At 36.0% G+C, this 19,269-nt stretch overlaps 2 protein-coding genes across 7 annotated transcripts; both read left to right on the top strand.

The window, feature by feature from the left end:
* Positions 1-901: 901 nt before the first annotated feature.
* On the top strand, positions 902-4,286 carry LOC113045612 (succinate dehydrogenase [ubiquinone] iron-sulfur subunit, mitochondrial-like). The gene is made up of 8 exons (XM_026206083.1): positions 902-1,154; positions 1,782-1,909; positions 2,028-2,113; positions 2,373-2,509; positions 2,635-2,751; positions 2,853-2,954; positions 3,126-3,248; positions 3,634-4,286. Exons 1-8 carry the CDS (start codon positions 1,092-1,094, stop codon positions 3,712-3,714), a joined length of 837 nt encoding a protein of 278 aa, XP_026061868.1. The 5' UTR covers positions 902-1,091; the 3' UTR covers positions 3,715-4,286.
* A 576-nt stretch (positions 4,287-4,862) lies between these two features.
* LOC113045600 (cation-transporting ATPase 13A2-like) lies at positions 4,863-19,162 on the top strand. Of its 6 annotated transcripts, none has more exons than XM_026206063.1 (29): positions 4,863-5,024; positions 6,037-6,134; positions 6,213-6,380; positions 6,518-6,576; positions 7,245-7,314; positions 7,400-7,479; positions 7,562-7,639; positions 7,714-7,783; positions 7,946-8,080; positions 8,176-8,242; positions 8,319-8,450; positions 8,554-8,715; positions 9,213-9,323; positions 11,715-11,761; positions 11,934-12,122; positions 13,251-13,457; positions 13,657-13,764; positions 14,151-14,307; positions 14,434-14,545; positions 15,088-15,212; positions 15,368-15,552; positions 15,674-15,766; positions 15,882-15,961; positions 16,144-16,296; positions 17,011-17,107; positions 17,224-17,447; positions 17,616-17,767; positions 18,231-18,403; positions 18,487-19,162. In XM_026206063.1, the coding sequence occupies exons 2-29, from the start codon at positions 6,132-6,134 to the stop codon at positions 18,652-18,654; spliced, it is 3,405 nt and encodes a 1,134-aa protein (XP_026061848.1). In that variant the 5' UTR covers positions 4,863-5,024; positions 6,037-6,131; the 3' UTR covers positions 18,655-19,162. The 6 variants fall into 6 exon arrangements, with proteins under 6 accessions (XP_026061848.1, XP_026061847.1, XP_026061844.1 ...); XM_026206062.1 differs by having other exon boundaries at positions 6,011-6,134; XM_026206059.1 differs by having other exon boundaries at positions 4,863-5,027.
* Positions 19,163-19,269: the final 107 nt, after the last annotated feature.

Raw genomic sequence — 19,269 nt, 5'->3', positions numbered from 1 at the left:
ATTTTAAAAAATTAAGGTATTTATATTTTTATTATAATCTATATAAGCAAAAAGTGCTGATCAACTAAAAATAAAATAAAATAAAAACTCCATTTATAATTATATGAATTTTAATACCTGGAAACCATAATGTTTCCACATTGTTTCCAAGCTTTACCTAACCGTGGGATGCCTGAAAGACGCTTCAGCTTCTTGTTGCGTACGAGTCTTTAGCTGTGTCCAAATTCAGGGTCTACATCCTTCGGAGGACGCATTTGAAGGATGTTACGTCACAGCGCCGCGACGAAGGCTGTCCAAATTCGTAGGATCCTTCAAATGCGGCCCACAAATGCGTCCTCCTTTTCCCCGAATTCGAAGGATGGGTGTGGTGGATCCTTTCGCGTCCTACCTATCCCATAATTCTTTTCGGCAGGACGAAGCGAGCGGTAGCGGAGTGGGGGAGGAGTATTATTTTTGATGTTTTTTAAAAACTGTCTTTTCAAAAATATATATTTTCAGTGGTTTTCTAGTTAGGCATTTTGTTTTAGCGTTAAGCATTTTTTTTTACATGTGTATGTGTATATGTAAAAAAAAAAAAAAAACGTTTACTTTTGTAAACTAGCTTCTTCCTTACTGCCTGTGTGAATATCCCCTTAAACACAGCTTATTTGTTAGTGATTGAAGCTGTTTTAACGCTTCTAAGGACGAAAGAGCAGACAGAAGTGTTTATAAAGCTCCGGGGAGAGAACGATGAGCTCTTCACCCGCGTCTTGCTTGGCGCTGTCACGGTTGCTAGGCGACAGGATATGAGCAACGGTTAAGGGAGGGAACTGAAAGAAGGGTAGGCTGTCCAAATTCACAAACACCGACTTCCGGTTTTTGCGGTCGTCGGAGGACCCATCCTCCTTCAACCGGGTAGGAAGGATCCTAAGGAGGATGCAGACCCTGAATTTGGACACAGCCTTTGTGTCGCTCTTTATTGACGAAGGACAAATTCACGCCCAGCTGGCATTTGGAGGAGGAGCAGATCACAGCTTACATATCTGAAACTGCTGAAGCCGCTTATGCGAAGAAAGTAACTCCTACAATACATAACAACACAGAAGTGGAGGATGTTAGCTTGCATTTCTTTTACTCGCAGTGCTGTTGCTTTTCGCAACTTTAGGACGTTGGTGGTAAGTTGTGTTAAGAATCCGCATCTGTCAGCATCTTATGCGTGTGCAAGGTGATTATGTGAAAATGTACGAGAACATCGTAATATATGAGGACGTTTTCGTTGTAACGAATTTGTCAGGTGTGAATTGTGGGCTGAGCTGGTTAGCTGACAGATAAAGCGTTAACCTGTTTAATCAAGTTACATAACCGCTGTTGATTAGCTTATAAAACATCTGCTTCATCAGATTACATAAATGTGACGTTTTTTTAATTAAACTTATCTTCTAGTATGGAATAGTGATATTAATACTCAATTTTACCTTCAAAGTGAGTTGAGTAACAAGGTGATATAACTCCCGCACGCTTCTCTATTACACCTAGAGGTGGCGCTCAGTGGCTTATACCAGTGGCTTCATTTTTTCAGAACAAAGACACCTTGGATAAAAAAAAGCATTGGTATATTAATGTATTTACTTACCCGAGAAAGCCATGAAAAAAATATAAAGTCATCTGTTTTAATTTTACCAAATATATTTTAAGGTTGGAGGGATGTAATGTGTTTTATATATGTGATGTCAGTAAACTCAGCATTGAGCATCAGCTGTCTTGTGTTGAGCTCATCTTTTGCTTTCCTCTCTCTATATCAGCTGGTGCGGTATGCCCAGACAGCAGCTGCCCCTGAGCCAAAAATAAAGACATTTCAGATTTACAGATGGGACCCTGACACACCTGGTGACAAGCCCCGCATGCAAACCTATGAGGTTGATTTGAACACGTAAGCTCCAGATATTTACACAGTTGTTACATATCAGTTTACTTGCTTTGAATAAATAAATAAAATTTGACCGAATTTCTGAATAACACTAAATTTTAATGCCATTTTCTTATCCTAGATGTGGTCCAATGGTTCTTGATGCTCTCATCAAAATTAAAAATGAAATGGACCCAACACTCACCTTTAGACGCTCATGTAGAGAGGGTAAACAAATTAAAATAGAATTTAAAATAAATACATTGTACTCTTTTGAGCAGTCTGTGTCCTGTTAAAGTAATAGCCCACCCAAAAATGAGAATTTGCTGAGTATTTACTCACCCTCAGGCCATTTAAGATGTAGATGAGTTTGTTTCTTCAACAAAACAGATTTGGGGAAATTTAGAATTTTTGGGTGAACTATTCCTTTAATATGTTACATCATTACGCCAGAATGTTATTGAATTTCTCTGTATATAATTTACAGGTATCTGTGGCTCATGTGCTATGAACATCAATGGGGGCAACACCTTAGCCTGCTTAAACAAAATAGATACAAATACCAGCAAAGTGATGAAGATTTACCCCCTGCCTCACATGTATGTGGTGAAAGATCTTGTTCCTGTGAGTAAACCACAGTTAACTGAAAATCCCAGCGACAACATATGATAATATGACTATTTATTTGTCAAATAGAATTAACCTACATTTTCAAACTGATCCTACGCTCATATTTCTTGTTGTTTTAGGATATGAGCAATTTTTATGCACAGTACAAGTCCATCGAGCCGTATTTAAAAAAGAAGGACGAGTCAAAGCAGGGAAAAGAGCAGTACCTCCAGTCAATCGAGGACCGCCAAAAGCTGGTTCGAAACCTTTTCTGAATATTCTGCTGATTTTGTTAGTGTGAAGGATGATTGTTATCTTTGCTAATGATTTTTTTAAACACTTTTTCCCATGCCTATAGGATGGTCTGTATGAATGCATTCTGTGTGCGTGCTGCAGCACTAGTTGTCCTAGTTACTGGTGGAATGGAGACAAGTACCTTGGTCCAGCTGTGCTCATGCAGGTTTTTTTCTTTTCCTTATAGCACTGCTTATATGGACAATAAACAGCCATTTATCATTGTTGATTAATTTAACAATAATGAATCTACCAGTTAAGTCATTGTTAGTCTGGATCAACAGTGAGTTTTACATCTTTGCCCTCACATCTCTGTTGTTTTGTATCCAATTCTCAGGCGTATAGGTGGATGATTGACTCTCGAGATGAGTTTACAGAAGAGCGTCTGTCCAAATTACAGGACCCTTTCTCCCTCTACCGCTGTCACACAATAATGAACTGTACAAAGACATGTCCAAAGGTATGCCATCTTCCCATTAAACTGGAAAACAACACTTTACTTAGATGAACTAGATTATCTGCTATTGGAAATTAAGGGACAGTTCACCACCTAAAAATTGTCGTCATCTTATATAGTCATCATTTCAAAATTGTCTGACCTGCTTTCTTCTTTGGAACATTAAAGAAGATATATTAAAGGATGTTGGTAACCAAACTTTTTTAATTTACTATAAACTTCTATTGTATGGACAAAAACTACAATGGAAGTCAATGGGAACAGCAGAAACTGTTTGGGGGGACTATCCTTTTAAATAAATTTTTATATGCAATAGCTTATGTTTTGTGTCTCCCATTTGTTTTCCTGTATTTTAAATTGAATTTGTTTTGTCCTCTCTTCTGTTTAGGGACTCAATCCTGGAAAAGCCATAGCAGAAATTAAGAAAATGATGGCGACTTATAAAGAAAAGAGATTGTCTGCCATCTGACTTGTAAATGCAGAAAATATCATGTACATGGTTTAAATGATTGTGTAAATTCAGCATGGAGTGTTTGCTAATGTTGGATATTCTTTGATAGTGGAGACCTGTATTTACACCTGCTGAAGTGTAAATCTACAACAAGACCTGCTTTTCATTTCCATTTGAACCTGATTGTAGTTATACTGTACATGAATGTCTGAATAAGAGTATAGGCTTTAGTGCTCACTCTGTTGTTAATAGATGAATTCACCAGGTATGAGTTAGTCCTGTTCGCCTGTCTGTAAAAACAAGAATAAATTGCTACTAGAGCTGAGCTTGTGAATCAACCGCATCACTTAGGTATTTTGCTGATTACAGTTTAATCTTAAATTTTATGTATTTACAAGCTGTACATTTATTTTGCATGAGATATGAATAAAACTGGATATCGTACATTTGTTTAGTTGATCTGATTGTTGATCAAGAGCAGAAAATTTTATCTGTAGATTGCTTTTGTTTTAGTCATGTGTTCAATGTATGATGTCAGAAAGTTAGATTAATTAGGATTTTAATAAAATAAAACAATCTCTGTGTGTGTGTGTGTGTGTGTGTGTGTGTGTGTGTGTACAAAACGAGCTTAATTTTACATAATGCAATGGGTTTTAAACATTTTATCAAAACGTCCAAAAAAAGAAAAAAACTTATCTGAGTGATGTAAATATATTAGTATTGTATAGGCAACTTACAGGTTCTAAGTCACTTTGTTTTTATTAACTGATCATTGCTGCAAAAAAAAAACAAAAACAAAATAAACATTCAAGACTGAAAACCTAATAAAAAACATTTGCATATACATATTGCCTAATAGAAAGTTTTCTTTTTGTTGTTAAAAAGAGACAGACTTTGCTTTGGTTTACCTGGACAGGAGCATTTCCTATGCAGTGCCTACGTAACTTTTTTGTGTGTTCAAATTGTACACAGTCTGTATAATAAGTGAGTACACCATTAATTCATTTTCAAAACGTGTTTTGGCTTATCCTGAACCAATACGGTACACCTATATTAAGTGTTTATATTCGGACTGGTTTAGACTGCGGAATAGCCGGTATCTGCGTGATTCGTTACAGACATAAACAGAGAGAAGTAGCACCGGCTACAAAGTTCTTCCGCAAGACGCACGAAGTCCGGTTTAGTAACCGCTAGAGCGCCAAAGCTTACGGACTGTATTACTGTAATGTGGGTATTTCAGCCACAAGAATCTATATTTCTTAGACAAGTCTTGTGGTAAATATTTTTGGACCTTTTGTTAGGAACTTGCATCAGGGAAAAGACCAAAGGTGGTAAGACCTTTTGAAAATTACACCTGTAAAGTTATTCGTTTAGCATAACGTTATACATTTAGTTTTAAACATAGTAACGTTAGTCGTTTCAGCTGTTAGAACTGACTGAAACTCTAATTAGGCATATTTTACATTATGGGGAATCAAAGTCAGTTGACCTCAGAAATAGTGTTGAAAGGGGGTATTATGTTTCTAGCACATTTACTGCTTGATATTTCCTCAGGTCTTTTGTATTTTCTGCTGTACTGAAGTGGATGAACCTGTTTTTCAACCTCTAACGTTACTAAAAAGATTAAAAAAAATAAAAAATAAATAGCCCAGTATTTTATTGTATTGCAAAGTTTCTGCTGCTAAAATACTTAATTTCTTAAGAATATCGTTCAGCCCACCGTTATAAATATTTAATACAAGTATGTTTCAACACAGTGTATGACGAAATTATAATTACTTAACAAACACCATTAAATCTTGGAACGTAAAAAAAAAATCAAGTTGTTTGTGATAAAAGTTTGCTGTTTCGTGGTTTCTCACTCTTATTTGAAGGAAGCATTTGCAATGTAAAAGTCAGCATTTTTTATTTTGGTTGTGTAGAAACATCACAAAGCAAGCACATGACCTGAAAAAAGAGGAAAGATATGTTTTCAGTTTGCTTCTTCCAGTTTAAAATCCTCCATGACTTTGGATAAACTCACAAGTGTCTCTGCCTTAACCTTTTAAAAATCTCTTTACAAACCTTTCTTCAAAACATATAAAAGCAAATAGCCATTTAATTCATTTTTCATAGCTAGAAAATGACAATTTGCCAGCATGTTAATCACAACGTGGATGTGTTTGATCTCAACATTACAATCAATGTCATATCCTACTGACGTCAGATGGTAGAGTCTCTTCTTGTATTTACAAAAAGGGAGTGTGCACTACACAGGTTATGTAGTGTGTTTGCACTTATGGCTTAGTGCACTTAAGGAACTACTGCTCAACAGGACCAGTTGCGGATCTTGTCTTTTAGGGAGCTGTGGTCCGGGGCTGGATGGGGTGACCTCTGCAGACACAGAACCCCTCATAAAGGATCCAAGACCCAAGGAGCTCAGTGCCGTCTCACACATGGTACTATGTTGGAAAACTACACATATGTTTCTTGTTATGTCTAGATCTGATTATTTTATCATGTTATTTGTTTCTCAGGATGTTCAGGGGTACAAATGGGTGTGCTGGAAGGTGTGGTTGTGTCGTATTGGGGCGGTATGTTCTTTAGGCCTGCTACTAGTGCTCTTCAACTGGCGCCCTCGCCTCAGCATCCTGGCCCGCTGCAAATCCTGTCCCATTTCAATGGCGGATGTTTTGCTATTAAAGGTATTAAAATTTGTTTTACTCAGACATTAGACACTGGATGTAAAAAAAAAAAAAATTTAAGTGGGAGAAGAATTTACAGAAAATGACAGCTTTTCCATAATAAGGAAGGATATATTTGTTTTATTTGGTTATGACAGGACCGATATGGACAGCAGTTTGTTGTAGATGTGCTTACAGAGGATATTGAGGAAGGCCGGTGAGACCCACAGTACATTTATATCGCATGCTTTCCTTTTTTGTATTTATGCATTATTTTAGTTTCCTACAGAAAGGATCCATCTACTTGTGTTTAAGCATTCTTTGCATTTTAAAAACATTTAAAATGTTTACTAAAAGTCATGAAAGTGCAAACCTATACCATAGCACGATATTTAGATTTAGATTTATACAAATATTGAATTTCAGTCCAAAATCAAAAGAATAAAGTTGCAATTTTGAATGTTTTTTTTTTTTCAGTTTTTTTATTTTTTATAATTGAATGTAACAATGTGATTTCACAGTATTTGAATCTAATTTTAAATAATTAGAATCCCATTAAATTATTTTTCATTGTGACAATATTTTCATGACAATTAAGCACTTTCTCACCTAAACTGCATTTGCTGTAATGTAGGAAAAAATATATAATATTTCAATGGTCAAATATTGTTCCATGTAATTTAAAAGCTATTTCTGTGTCATGGTAGTATTTGTTGTACTCAAGATAATTTGTCCTGGGTTTAATAAAAAAATTAATGCCCAGACAGTATATTTTCATAACTGTGTTTTTTACTGTATTTATTTATTTATAATATTAATTTCATATTTAAATGATTTTCAATAACATAGAGCTATTAATCAAACCCTTTTGTTGAACTTTTCCAGTTTGGAGTTTGCAGTAGGAGAGACAGATGAGAATGAATGGAGAGACACCGTGCAGCTACACAGTAAAAAGGTAACATAAGGACAGTCAAAAAAGATGGTGTAATGTACATTTCCGTTGCATCTGCTTGATTGTGTCTTGTTTTTCTTCCATCTAGAAAACACAGCTCACATACTATGTGTTTGAGGGCATGCGCTACATATGGATTGCCAGGAAAGGAGCCTTTTGCAAAGCAAGGTACTGTTTGATATTTATGTATGTATAAGCTTACTCTACGCAGCCTGAAATTTTGTTTTAGTAAATGATCTTATGTCTACAGCATTCTCAATGAAGGCTGGACCTGCGCTGACTTGCATGGCCAACAACAAGGACTGAGTAAAGCAGACCAAAGCACAAGGTCTGTACCCTTTCAATGCCTACATGAATTATAAAAAAAAATGTTGTTTGCCTTACACATGTTTTTTCCTACAGAAAGCAGATTTTTGGGGCCAATGTCATTGATGTACCTGTGAAATCTTACCTCCATCTTCTCTTTGAGGAGGTAGACCTGTTCTTTATTACTTTTTTATCACTATAATGATTTAAATTGTACCTTGCAATTATAAACAGTGTGTGTTGATTAAACAGCATCATTCTCTGGATTTGTAAGTGAAATGCTTTGTGAAAGGTTCATATATTGATCAGCTCTGTATTTTTTTTTCAGGTGCTCAATCCATTCTACATATTTCAGGTGTTCAGCATCATCCTGTGGATGTCAGACAGATACTATTATTATGCTGCTTGTATCCTAATCATATCCTTAATTTCAATTGGCGTGTCTCTTTATGAGATTCGTAAGGTATGCAAATATTATTTGTACATTAAAAAGTCTTCAGAGCTGTTTTGTTGTATTGTGAATTAAAATAGTAAGTAGATGTATTTTTGTCTCTGCAGCAAAGCACCACTCTCCGCCGCATGGCCCGGTTGATAGTGAACGTGACCGTGCGTAGAGACACGGGAGGTGAAGTTGCTTATCAAATGCCAGAAATAGGCTCAGTGTTTTTAATGTGGCTTTTAATGTTTGTCTGTTTTTCCAGAGGAGGAGTGTGTGAGCTCTGAGGAGCTGGTTCCAGGGGACTGTATTGTGATTCCAGCCGAGGGTTTGCTTCTGCCCTGCGATGCCGCCCTGCTGGCAGGGGAGTGCATGGTGAATGAAAGCATGCTGACTGGTGAGAGAAAACAGACCGCCTCTGAAATTGTGTATTGCATTAATTCTATGTGCATTAAAAAAAAAAATTCTGTTCTCATGTTTTGCTCTTCACTCACTGACAGGTGAGAGCATACCAGTGATGAAGACACCATTGTCTGTGTCTGAAGCCACATACAGTTCAGAGTCTCAACGCCGACACACATTATTTTGTGGCACACAGCTCATCCAGGCTAAAGGAGGCGGTCCTGCTGGGAATGGGGCCATTGCTGTTGTAACATGCACAGGTGACTTACATTTACAATATATTGTTTTTTTGTTGTTGATTATACACTACTGTTCAAAAGTTTGGTCTTTGTTTTAAAGAGAAAAATTAATACTGGTGTTGTGCAAGGATGCGTTCAGTTGTTCAAAAGTGAGGTAATGTTACAAAAGATAACTCTTTTAATAGTATATTCTGTTCTTTTGAACTTTCTAATCATCAAAGACTCCTAAAAAATATTACTGTTTCCACAATCATCTTAAGCAGCACTATTGATTTCAGTATTAATAAAAATTAGATATGTTTCTTGAGCAGCAAATCAGATATTAGAATGAACTCTGAACGATTGTGTGACTGGAGTAAAACACATAAAAAAAATTCAAAACATTTTTTTAATAATATATATACATTAAGCAAATGCAGCCATTAGTGAGCATTATAGGCTTCTTTCAAAAACTTTCATTTTTAACTTCCTTTTGTTGTTTTCTCATGAAACTTTATGTTCCTGTTTATGTTCCTCAGGGTTTTTTACTGCCAAAGGAGACCTTATTAGCTCTATCCTTTACCCTCAGCCATTAGACTTTCGCTTCTACAGGGATGCTATGAAGTTCCTACTATTTCTAGGACTTTTGGGTAAGTTGGGTTATTTGCAAACTTAAAGGAGCTATATGTAAGAAATCTATTTCAATTAATCATAAAATGGCCCTGATGTGTTACTAGACATTAAGAAATCATGTTCATTTCAAATACTTATATTACTGAAAACAGTAGTCCGGCCAGGATATTGTCATTTAAAAAGTGGACTTGCAGCCCTCAACTGATGTTGATTTTGTCATTTTGTGTTTTGGCCTAACGCGCCTCCCTCCACCTATCTACCAATCACGAAGTCAGTAGTGTTTCGGGATCCGTGTTGCCAGCTTTGCTGTAACCTACCCTAACCCCAGTCGGATAAAAATGTCTAATGTTACTAAATCAAAAAGACCTCGTTGACAAAGTCCGAAATAAAACCAGAATTTGTATTGGAGATGCTTTTGAAAGATGGAGACGGCTGAAAACGGAGAAGAATTTGAACACAGACGCCAACGTTGCTAATTTTCTCCCGGACAGATTATACTGTCACATACGAGCAGAAATCTTTACGATTATACTGTCACATGCGAGTATACATTTTTACGATTATACTGTCACATGCGAGCATAAATCTTTACGATTATACTGTCACATGCGAGCATACATCTTTACGATTATACTGTCACATGCGAGCATAAATCTTTACGATTATACTGTCACATGCGAGCATAAATCTTTACGATTATACTGTCACATGCGAGCATAAATCTTTCCGATTATACTGTCACATGCGAGCATAAATCTTTCCGATTATACTGTCACATGCGAGCATAAATCTTTACGATTATACTGTCACATGCGAGCATAAATCTTTACGATTATACTGTCACATGCGAGCATAAATCTTTACGATTATACTGTCACATTTGAGCATTAATCTTTACGATTATACTGTCACATGCGAGCATAAATCTTTCCGATTATACTGTCACATGTGAGCATAAATCTTTCCGATTATACTGTCACATGCGAGCATAAATCTTTCCGATTATACTGTCACATGTGAGCATAAATCTTTCCGATTATACTGTCACATGCGAGCATAAATCTTTCCGATTATACTGTCACATGCGAGCATAAATCTTTCCGATTATACTGTCACATGCGAGCATAAATCTTTACGATTAAATTTAACTAATGACAATTAGTACATTTTTAAAATACATAATTATAAAAATATCTCTCATGAAGCATAAACATAATTAAAAGAAGAAAAAAAACTTACTGTGTACGTCTGTTCGTCACTTGCCATTGGAAGCTCATTGAAGCAGCCTACGTTTCTGCTGAATCCTGCAGCTCATCTGGCAACCTCGAGTCAGGGGGTAGGGGGAGGGCAGTGCTTTAAGTGGCCCAAAAGAGGTGCCGGTACTCTATTTTAACAAAATATTAATTAATATATACATAGTTTTTTTTTTATTTATATAATTGTGTAGCGGAGTATTTTTTTGTACACAGTGCCGCGAACTGCGAACTGTCAATCACTCCTGTACGCGTGCATCACTGTCCTCCTCGCAGCTGCAGCAATTTGCGCTCTCTTCATCAAGCTTTAAAACAAAAAGGGGATAAAAAGGTTGTATTGTCTTTGTGCATATAGATTATTTCGATAAATGAATATCTAAATTCGTGCCTAGCCGCCTACGGTATTTTTTTAGAACTTAGAAAAAAGATCCTGCAGCCAATGAGCAGCCGGCGGGGGCTGGCTGCAGGACGACTCAACCTCCGCGGACAGTTTTTAATGTTTATCAGACAATAACTACTCAAGGTTTTGCTTTAGTATAATTTTTGGGACAATTAGGGCCAGATTCGGGATTCGGGACAACAGTTTTCGATTTTGGGACTGTCCGGAATTATTCGGGACACCTGGTCACCCTGCCTGAAAGAGCTACTGCATTACTTCATTAGTTTGCGTCTGACCTGCAGCGATATTGCGGGGTGTCAGCCAGCGAGTCATCTGATTTTGACTGTTTTGTTGTAGTTCTCAGAATCTGAAGCCAGGAGAGCATATTAAGTGTTGTTCATTGTATTTGAATTTTTGTGCGCGTTTCACAAATTCTCTCCGGTCACGTTAAGTTGTTACTGACAGAGACAAAAGCAACGCATGCGCTTCTCACTTGTAAAAGTGATGGGTGTGTGGGTGATGTAGTCTCTATATTTGGAAGTGGCGGTACTGAGTACCGGTGCGTACCGGCCCACTTAAAGCACTGGGGGAGGGGATACACCGCTCTACAGTATTTTTATAGTGATTGCAGTACCAGTTTAGGCCACAATCCTACATACAGCTCCTTTAATGTATGTATGCGATATAAAGATTGTTTGTGAAAGTTGTATATTTGTTTCTATTAGTCTCATAATGCAGAATATGGGCCTTCATGGATGTGAATTTCTGTATTTCAGCTCTGGTCGGCACTATTTATAGCATTGTGATACTTTTAAAGAGTAATGTAAGTATTTTTAAGTACATATAAAAAAAAATTCCCTTTAATGTTAGTCAAGAGTTCTCTCACTACATCAATTTGGATTTAGATGCTTTCATCCTCAATAAAAAGCTGTTGCTGTTGAATTATTAACAAATAATTTAAACTTCAGATTCTTTTTAATTTTGTTGTGCCTCAGACAACCTGGCAAGACGTAGTCATCCGGTCTCTGGATATTGTGACAATAATAGTTCCACCTGCTCTTCCGGCTGCTATGACTACAGCCACTATCTATGCCCAGAGTCGCCTGAAGCATCACGGGGTATTCTGCATCAGCCCACCCCGCATTAATATCTGTGGCAAGATATCACTTTTTTGTTTTGATAAGGTGAGAGAACAACGTTTCTGGAGATCCTTTGATGGGAACAATCTTTATTGTTTCATTAAAAATGCTGTGATGATTCATATCTTGAAGATGTATAGTTTAACTCAAGTATATTGAGATTAAATATTTGCTTCATCTTATATTTGGTTATTCAAAGCCTAAGCTTCAGGTTGTTGAAATAAACTTTGTTTAATTACTCAGTGCAGACGTTCTGTTTGTGTAATGATTACATCATCAGTGCTCTGAGCTAGACCAATAGACAAAATATTTCCTTTACTGCCAGTTTGTGACAACTCCCCGTGCTACATAATCTATTTAACATGGATAGATTTATAGACTAGATTATTAACCTTGGATTGCTTGCATTATGAAATCAATTATATATGTAATTTTATCTTTTTTCCATAATCTATCTGTAAGTACATATTCTTACATTTTATTTTAATAAATTATCATTCATATTTATGATTCGAAAAAAAAAATCTAGAATTCTCCATCCATATTGGTTTCACACTGCACATCATTATGCAAATAATTTAAGAAAATTTAAAAAATTTACTAAAATTTACTTTACTCTAATATAGTTTATATTTTATGGGAGGTTAAATGTAATTAAAATTAAATGTTAAAAAAATGCTTCTTTAAGGGTGGTTTTCCAAAGCAAAAATGTTTACACCCTTTCCAACAAGATTTTTTTTTTTTTAATTCTGAAGTCATCATTATTAACCATATTATTGGCGTCTTGCAAGCAGCATGTGCTTTCAAAGCTGGGAAAATGGGTTTGTTAGAGGTTAGATTGTGCAACTGAGGGTTAGCCATGACCGATAAAGATCTCTTCTGCTTTCTTGCTAAATATCAAGATCCTGTCAAGTGAATGAGAACTCCCTATATGTGCTCCAGTCAAACATCCTCATCACACTGTATATATATATATATTTTGTGTCAACTACAACATTTGTTTATAAAGGTGTTCCTGTTGATTTTACAGTGTTTTAAATGCCATTTTAAAATTAAGTTAGACAGTCAGACAAATTGTGTCTGATTTTCATTTGGTTCAATGAAAGTTTTGATAAAAGATGGCAATGTTTCTGTGTATTGTTATTAAAAACGGACTGAATGTGATCGTTTCAGACTGGTACTCTTACGGAGGAGGGTCTGGATGTGTGGGGCGTGATGGAAGTGAGTGGAGCAGTATTCGGTGAGCTGGTCCCTGACCCTCTCTTTCTTCCTCCTGGACTGATGCTCTCTGCGCTTGCCTCCTGCCATTCTTTGGCTTTGTTGGGGGGTCAAGCACTTGGAGACCCACTAGAGCTCAAAATGATAGAATCCACTGGATGGGTAATGACTGGTTACTCAAAGTGTTTGATGTCTTTAAAGAGATAGTTCAGCCAAAAATGCAAATTCTTTCATTATCTACTCATCTTCATGTCCTTACAAACCTATTAGACTTAATTTCTTCTGTTGAACATAAAAGAGGCAGTGTTTTGTTTAATTGATTTGATGGCAACTTTGATGCAATCTTGCATTCAACTGACAGGAACTGACAGAGCCGGAGAATGAGATGGGGCTGGACTCTGAATTTGGCAAACACAGAGTACTAGCAGTGATGAGACCTCCTGCATCTGAGCTCCCGTCACAAGGAAATGTAAGACGATTCAAATACAGAACAAGAAAATGGTCATTGGGTGTGAAAACACAAGGAAATGTCTTGAAACTTTGGGTCTTGGTTATAAATTAAGCGGATAGTTCACTCAAAAGGGAAAATCATTAACTCCCCTTCATGTGACTTTCTCTTTTCTGTAGAACACAAAAGAAGATATTTTGAAAAATGTAAAAACAAATATGTCCATTCAATTCAATCAGTGCTGTCAGTGCTGTTTGGACCCCAATGTTCTTCAAAATATCTTTAGTGTTTTACAGAAAAAAGAAAGTCTTCAGGTTTGGAATGGCCTGTCGATGATGTTCATTTTTGGTTGAACTCTTCATCCCAGACACTGGATAAAGATAACGTGATTTGAATCTGTTTTTCAGTCCGTCAGTCAGCCAGTGGCAATCATACGGCGATTCCCATTCTCCTCTTCTTTGCAAAGGATGAGCGTGGTGACCATTGGTCCAGGTGGAGCTTGTCCTGTTGCATTCATTAAAGGAGCTCCTGAAATGGTTGCCAGCTTCTGCCTTAGAGAAAGTGGTGAGGACCTGACTCTTAAAACTTGTCCTGGTTCTCATTACACCTAGAGACGAACGATCAGGAGTATATGGAACACTGCCTATTTTTGCACTCAGTGGTGTTCTGTCTTTGTGCTCTCTGTTACAGTGCCTTCTCATTTTTCACCCACTCTCCGGGAGTATGCGAGCCAGGGCTTCAGAGTCCTTGGATTTGCCTACAAGCACCTCACTAAGGAGACCAACCTAAAAACTGTTGAAAGGTCAGCTGCTCTGTTTTATAAGCATTCAAAGATCTAGGGTCGGTAAGATGTGTTAATGTTTTTGAAAAAAGTATCTTTATTTATTCCTGTGATAACAAAGCTGTATTTTTAGTCCTAAGTGTCACATGATTCTTCAGAAATCTTTCTAATATGCTGATTTGGTTCTCAGGAAACCATTACACTTTTTTTCACTGTGAACAAACAATTTCTTTTTACATTATAAATGTCATTGCTGTCACTTTTTAAATGTATTACATCCTTGCTGAATAAAAGTATTATTTTCTTTAAAGAAATTGTACTGATCCCAAACTTTTGAATGGTTCTGTGTTTAATTACTAATTATTTATTATTATAATTATAATATATATATTTTTTTAATTTAATGCATTCCTGTTGAATAAAAGTATTATTTTTGCTAAAGAAAAAGTTTTTAAAAATCCTACTCACCGCAAACAAAGTTATTCCATCAAATATGATAGATATTTCAAAATAGACAGATTCATGTCTGCTGCCTCATGTTTACAATAAATGTTTGCTTGTAGGGTGGAGGTGGAGAAAGACATGAACTTCCTGGGTCTGTTGGTAATGAAGAACCAGGTGAAGCCAGAGAGTGCAGAAGTCATTCGCACACTTAAATTGGCACAATTACGGCCTCTTATGGTTACAGGTATGTAGAAAAATGCATTGCACATGTTGAATTGTCATTAAACATTCAAATTATTGTTTTTGTTGGCCTCTTTACTAACTTTATAGACAAAAAAAAAGAAAATGTAAAAGTGAAAATGATTTGTTAAGGGCTTTTTTTTTTTTTTGCTCTGTCAGGTGACAATATTCTCACTGCTGTGAATGTAGCAGGTGCGTGTGGAATGGTGCTGTCACATGAGAAGGTTATTTTTGTTCATGCATCGCCCCCTACCGCCAGTGCAATGGCCTCACTGCAGTTTCATCAGGGAGATGGTGCAGTAGCCACTATTGATACTCAGGAGACTATTGATATTTCAGCACAGGTTTGCTTATTTAACCTTTTAAGTGCTTTACAGAAGTAACCACTGACATACCACGTAGTACAGAGTTTTTATTAATGCAGAACAGCAAGGAGATTAATATGTCTTCTTCCTGTACCATAAGGGTCTCTACCAGAACGGTGCCGGCTATCATTTGGCTATAAATGGCATGTCCTTTGCGGCACTTTGTGATTATTTCCCTGAATATCTGCCCAAGGTGACTTAGATTCAATTTTAGGGATATTGATCTATTCAAGTTTTAGACTGGTGGCACCAGAGTTTTCAAATGCATTAGCTGGAGATTAACAGTGCTCATTGTTTTTGTGATACAGATTCTGATGAGGGGAACAGTGTACGCCCGCATGACCCCAGAACAGAAAACCCAGCTGGTAAAAGCACTTCAGAATCTCAAGTGAGTCCAGTATTTGAATTGGGCATAAGCGCGTATTACTTGAAAATAATATGACAGCCAAAAATGTAGGATGATAAAATATCATTAATAAATAACCAATGAATTAAGTAATCTTGTTGGAAGCTGTTGGCAGGGCTTTGTAAAACTGAATATAACAGCCATATCTTCTGAATCGCATGCAGTTACAGGGTGGGCATGTGTGGTGATGGAGCCAATGACTGTGGAGCACTGAGGGCTGCAGATGTCGGTGTGTCGTTGTCTGAGGCTGAGGCCTCTGTAGCGTCTCCTTTCACATCCAAGTCTGACAACATTAGCTGCGTGCCTCTACTCATCAAGTAAATAACATACTTTTACCATTCTTATGGATGGACTTTATCCATAAATTGGATAATAAATATTGTGTTTTTGGCTTGAGGTATTATAATAGGAGTAATAATTGTATTAACCGTGTATAATTTAATCAATATATATGTTTTTTATTTTTATTTATTATAATTTGTTGTTGTTAATTGCTTTTAATATACTGTTATTATTATTATTAATAATAGTTGTAATAAGACATTTTTTATTCAATGTTGTATCATTGACATAAATTATTATAATAATATCACTATATAATGAAGCCATTTATATTGCTGTTTTATAATATTATATACTTTTAAATTATTATATTATATACAATTAATAACAATAACAAGACTTTTTTTATTCAATATTGTGTCCTTTATTGTTATTATAACATCAATATATAAAAGCCATTTATATGCATTGCTATAATAATAATATTTTATTGTTTTTATTATTAATAATAATAACAATGATGATGATTATATTATTTTTAATAAATAATAATAATAGTGATAGTAGTCTTTTAAATTGGATATTGTATTCTTGACTTAAGTTGCAATGTATAATTATGTTATTTATTAGTATTTATATTTATTCATAGTAATTAAATTATGATGGTAATGATTTTTACTATTATTATTATTATTATTATATAACAAAATATAATGTCTCGTTTGAAAAAAAAAAAAAAATGTAAACAGGGAAGGCAGGTGTTCACTGGTGACATCATTCAGTCTTTTCAAGTACATGGCCTTGTACAGTCTCATCCAGTTTGCCTCTGTACTTATTCTCTACACTGTGAGTGTTTGCTTGTCCATTTTACTTGTTATATCAGCTAAAATCAATATCCTAATACAATTATGTAATTAGGGCATTTTAACAATAATGTTTTTGAATTATTTTATCTATTGTAGGAGAAAACAAACTTGGGAGACTTGCAGTTCCTCTTCTTTGATTTAGTTTTGGTGACTGTTTTGGCTATAGTGATGGGACGGGGAGGTCCCAGCGATGAGCTCCATCCCCAGCGACCCGCTGCCAGTCTTCTGTCTCTGCCAGTCCTGTCTAGTTTACTGCTGCACACTGTGCTGCTGATCCTAGCCCAGGTGTCTGCCCTGCTTATCACCTTGTCACAAGACTGGTAAGCAGCTAACTAGTGTTCATTTAGTCTTAGAGGCACGTACAGCAGTCCACACTTATATTTTGTCTTTCTTTCTATGAAAATAAAGAGATTTTTGTATAGTTTTTATTTTTTTAAATACATTTAAATACACAGTTTTATCTTTTGTTGTTTTATGACTGTTTTCAGGTATGTCCCTGTAAATTCCACTGTGACGGGAGCTGCAAACTTGCCCAACATGGAGGACACAAGCATATTTGCCTTATCGGGATTCCAGTATATCATCATGTCTATTGTGATCACCAAAGGATACCCTTACAAAAAACCACTGTATTACAATTGTGAGAATTTAAACTTTGACCTTGCTGTGCTCAGACAGATCTGTTCAACACAGCAAACACGAGCTTGTTTTACAGAAAATGCTTTGAAAATTGACCTATTTCTCAATTTTTTTTATATAGGTTTTTATGAAGCAACATTAAATAATGGAGTGAACAAATAACATTTTGTTTGAAGAAGTTTCTATTAAGTAAATCTGACTGAATCCAGATGATTTGAGCAATTTATAGCATCACTTTGGGGTTTGAGTTCCCTTTTATGTTGACTAATTACCATTTAGATGTAAATGTGTTTCCCCTTTATATAATATTATATAGAGAGGTATAGAACAAGTAATAGTTTTTAATCTTTCAGTCCTAATTTTCAGCCCTTTTTTAACCATTATAGTGATTATTAAAGTAAATTCTCACTGTGGCCGTGTCTAATATTTATGTTTAGCTTTTTTAATGTTTTTGTCTCTTTTAGATTGGTTTGTAGGGGCACTGTTGGTTTTCTTTGCACTTATGAGCTGGCTGGTTCTTTTCCGTCACACCATCATCCATAAAGTGCTGCATCTGTATGACATCAACGATATGAACTATAAACTACTGCTGGTGGCTGTAGCAGCGCTCAACTTCTTCATATGCTACTTGCTTGAGGTAAAGATAAATACACGTATTACCACATGGGATCTGAAACATGCTGCCAATATCAGTAATTGCAAATTTATTTTTCTTCACAGATTCTTATTGACCGAGGTGCCCTGAACTGCCTTCAAAACCTCAGGGGAAAACGCGAGTCCAAAAAGCAGTACAAACGTCTGGATGCCCATCTTGCAGGAACACCTTCATGGCCTCCCCTGAACCAGCCCTTGTTCCCAACTCAGTGCTCCGTCATCGGTGTTAGCTAACACCTACCTCCTGCTTTAGAATTTCAACTCCCAATTCCCAATGCACATATCCAGGATTGCCAAAGATCTGATACCACCTCTCAGTGCACTAGTGAGGTATGCGTACCAGGTGTCATCCTTGTCTGCCTATTATATATGGCACAAAACTTACCATAGCAACAAAGAATGGACTGTTAGCAATGGTATTTCCAATACAAAACATAACTGAAGAATAAAATCCTTTAAGTATTTTGAAAGGGTGTTCTGATTAATTAAGAAAAAGGGTGGAAACACATTTCCCCAGAATATGTATTATATTTACCAAAAGATTTTATATCTTTTTAAAAATCATATTAATTCAAATAGAGGGCATATTGCCTTGAGAAGTGCTTGATTCAGTTACTAGCTTAAATACAAAATACTGAGTATTTCTAAACATATGTTTTTTTCCCCCCCAAAGTTATTTTATACATGCTACCTACCGTACTTTATTCTCTGTGGCCTCTATGACCCTTAATTAAAGTCACAATGAAAAGAAAGTAGCAACAGATTCTTTGTTCCACATTGTAACATATATCCAAGTAAAACACATTATTGAAAAAGAAAATTAGAGCAGAGCTTGGTTTGGTGTTGATT

Source organism: Carassius auratus, chromosome 27, assembly GCF_003368295.1.
Source record: "Carassius auratus strain Wakin chromosome 27, ASM336829v1, whole genome shotgun sequence".
Taxonomy (NCBI): Eukaryota; Metazoa; Chordata; class Actinopteri; order Cypriniformes; family Cyprinidae; genus Carassius; species Carassius auratus.
This window is presented reverse-complemented; position numbering and strand designations above follow the sequence as displayed.

What these genes read in the sequence shown, in the direction of transcription:
- LOC113045612 (XM_026206083.1), top strand. Translation starts at nt 1,092, where the DNA reads ATGTTAGCTTGCATTTCTTTTACTCGCAGTGCTGTTGCTTTTCGCAAC. An exon ending in GCAACTTTAGGACGTTGGTG is followed by an intron (nt 1,155 to 1,781) that starts GTAAGTTGTGTT and finishes TCTCTATATCAG; the next exon opens with CTGGTGCGGTATGCCCAGAC. An exon ending in TAGACGCTCATGTAGAGAGG is followed by an intron (nt 2,114 to 2,372) that starts GTAAACAAATTA and finishes TATAATTTACAG; the next exon opens with GTATCTGTGGCTCATGTGCT.
- LOC113045600 (XM_026206063.1), top strand. An exon ending in CTTCTGCCTTAGAGAAAGTG is followed by an intron (nt 14,308 to 14,433) that starts GTGAGGACCTGA and finishes TCTCTGTTACAG; the next exon opens with TGCCTTCTCATTTTTCACCC. An exon ending in TCCCTGAATATCTGCCCAAG is followed by an intron (nt 15,767 to 15,881) that starts GTGACTTAGATT and finishes TTTGTGATACAG; the next exon opens with ATTCTGATGAGGGGAACAGT.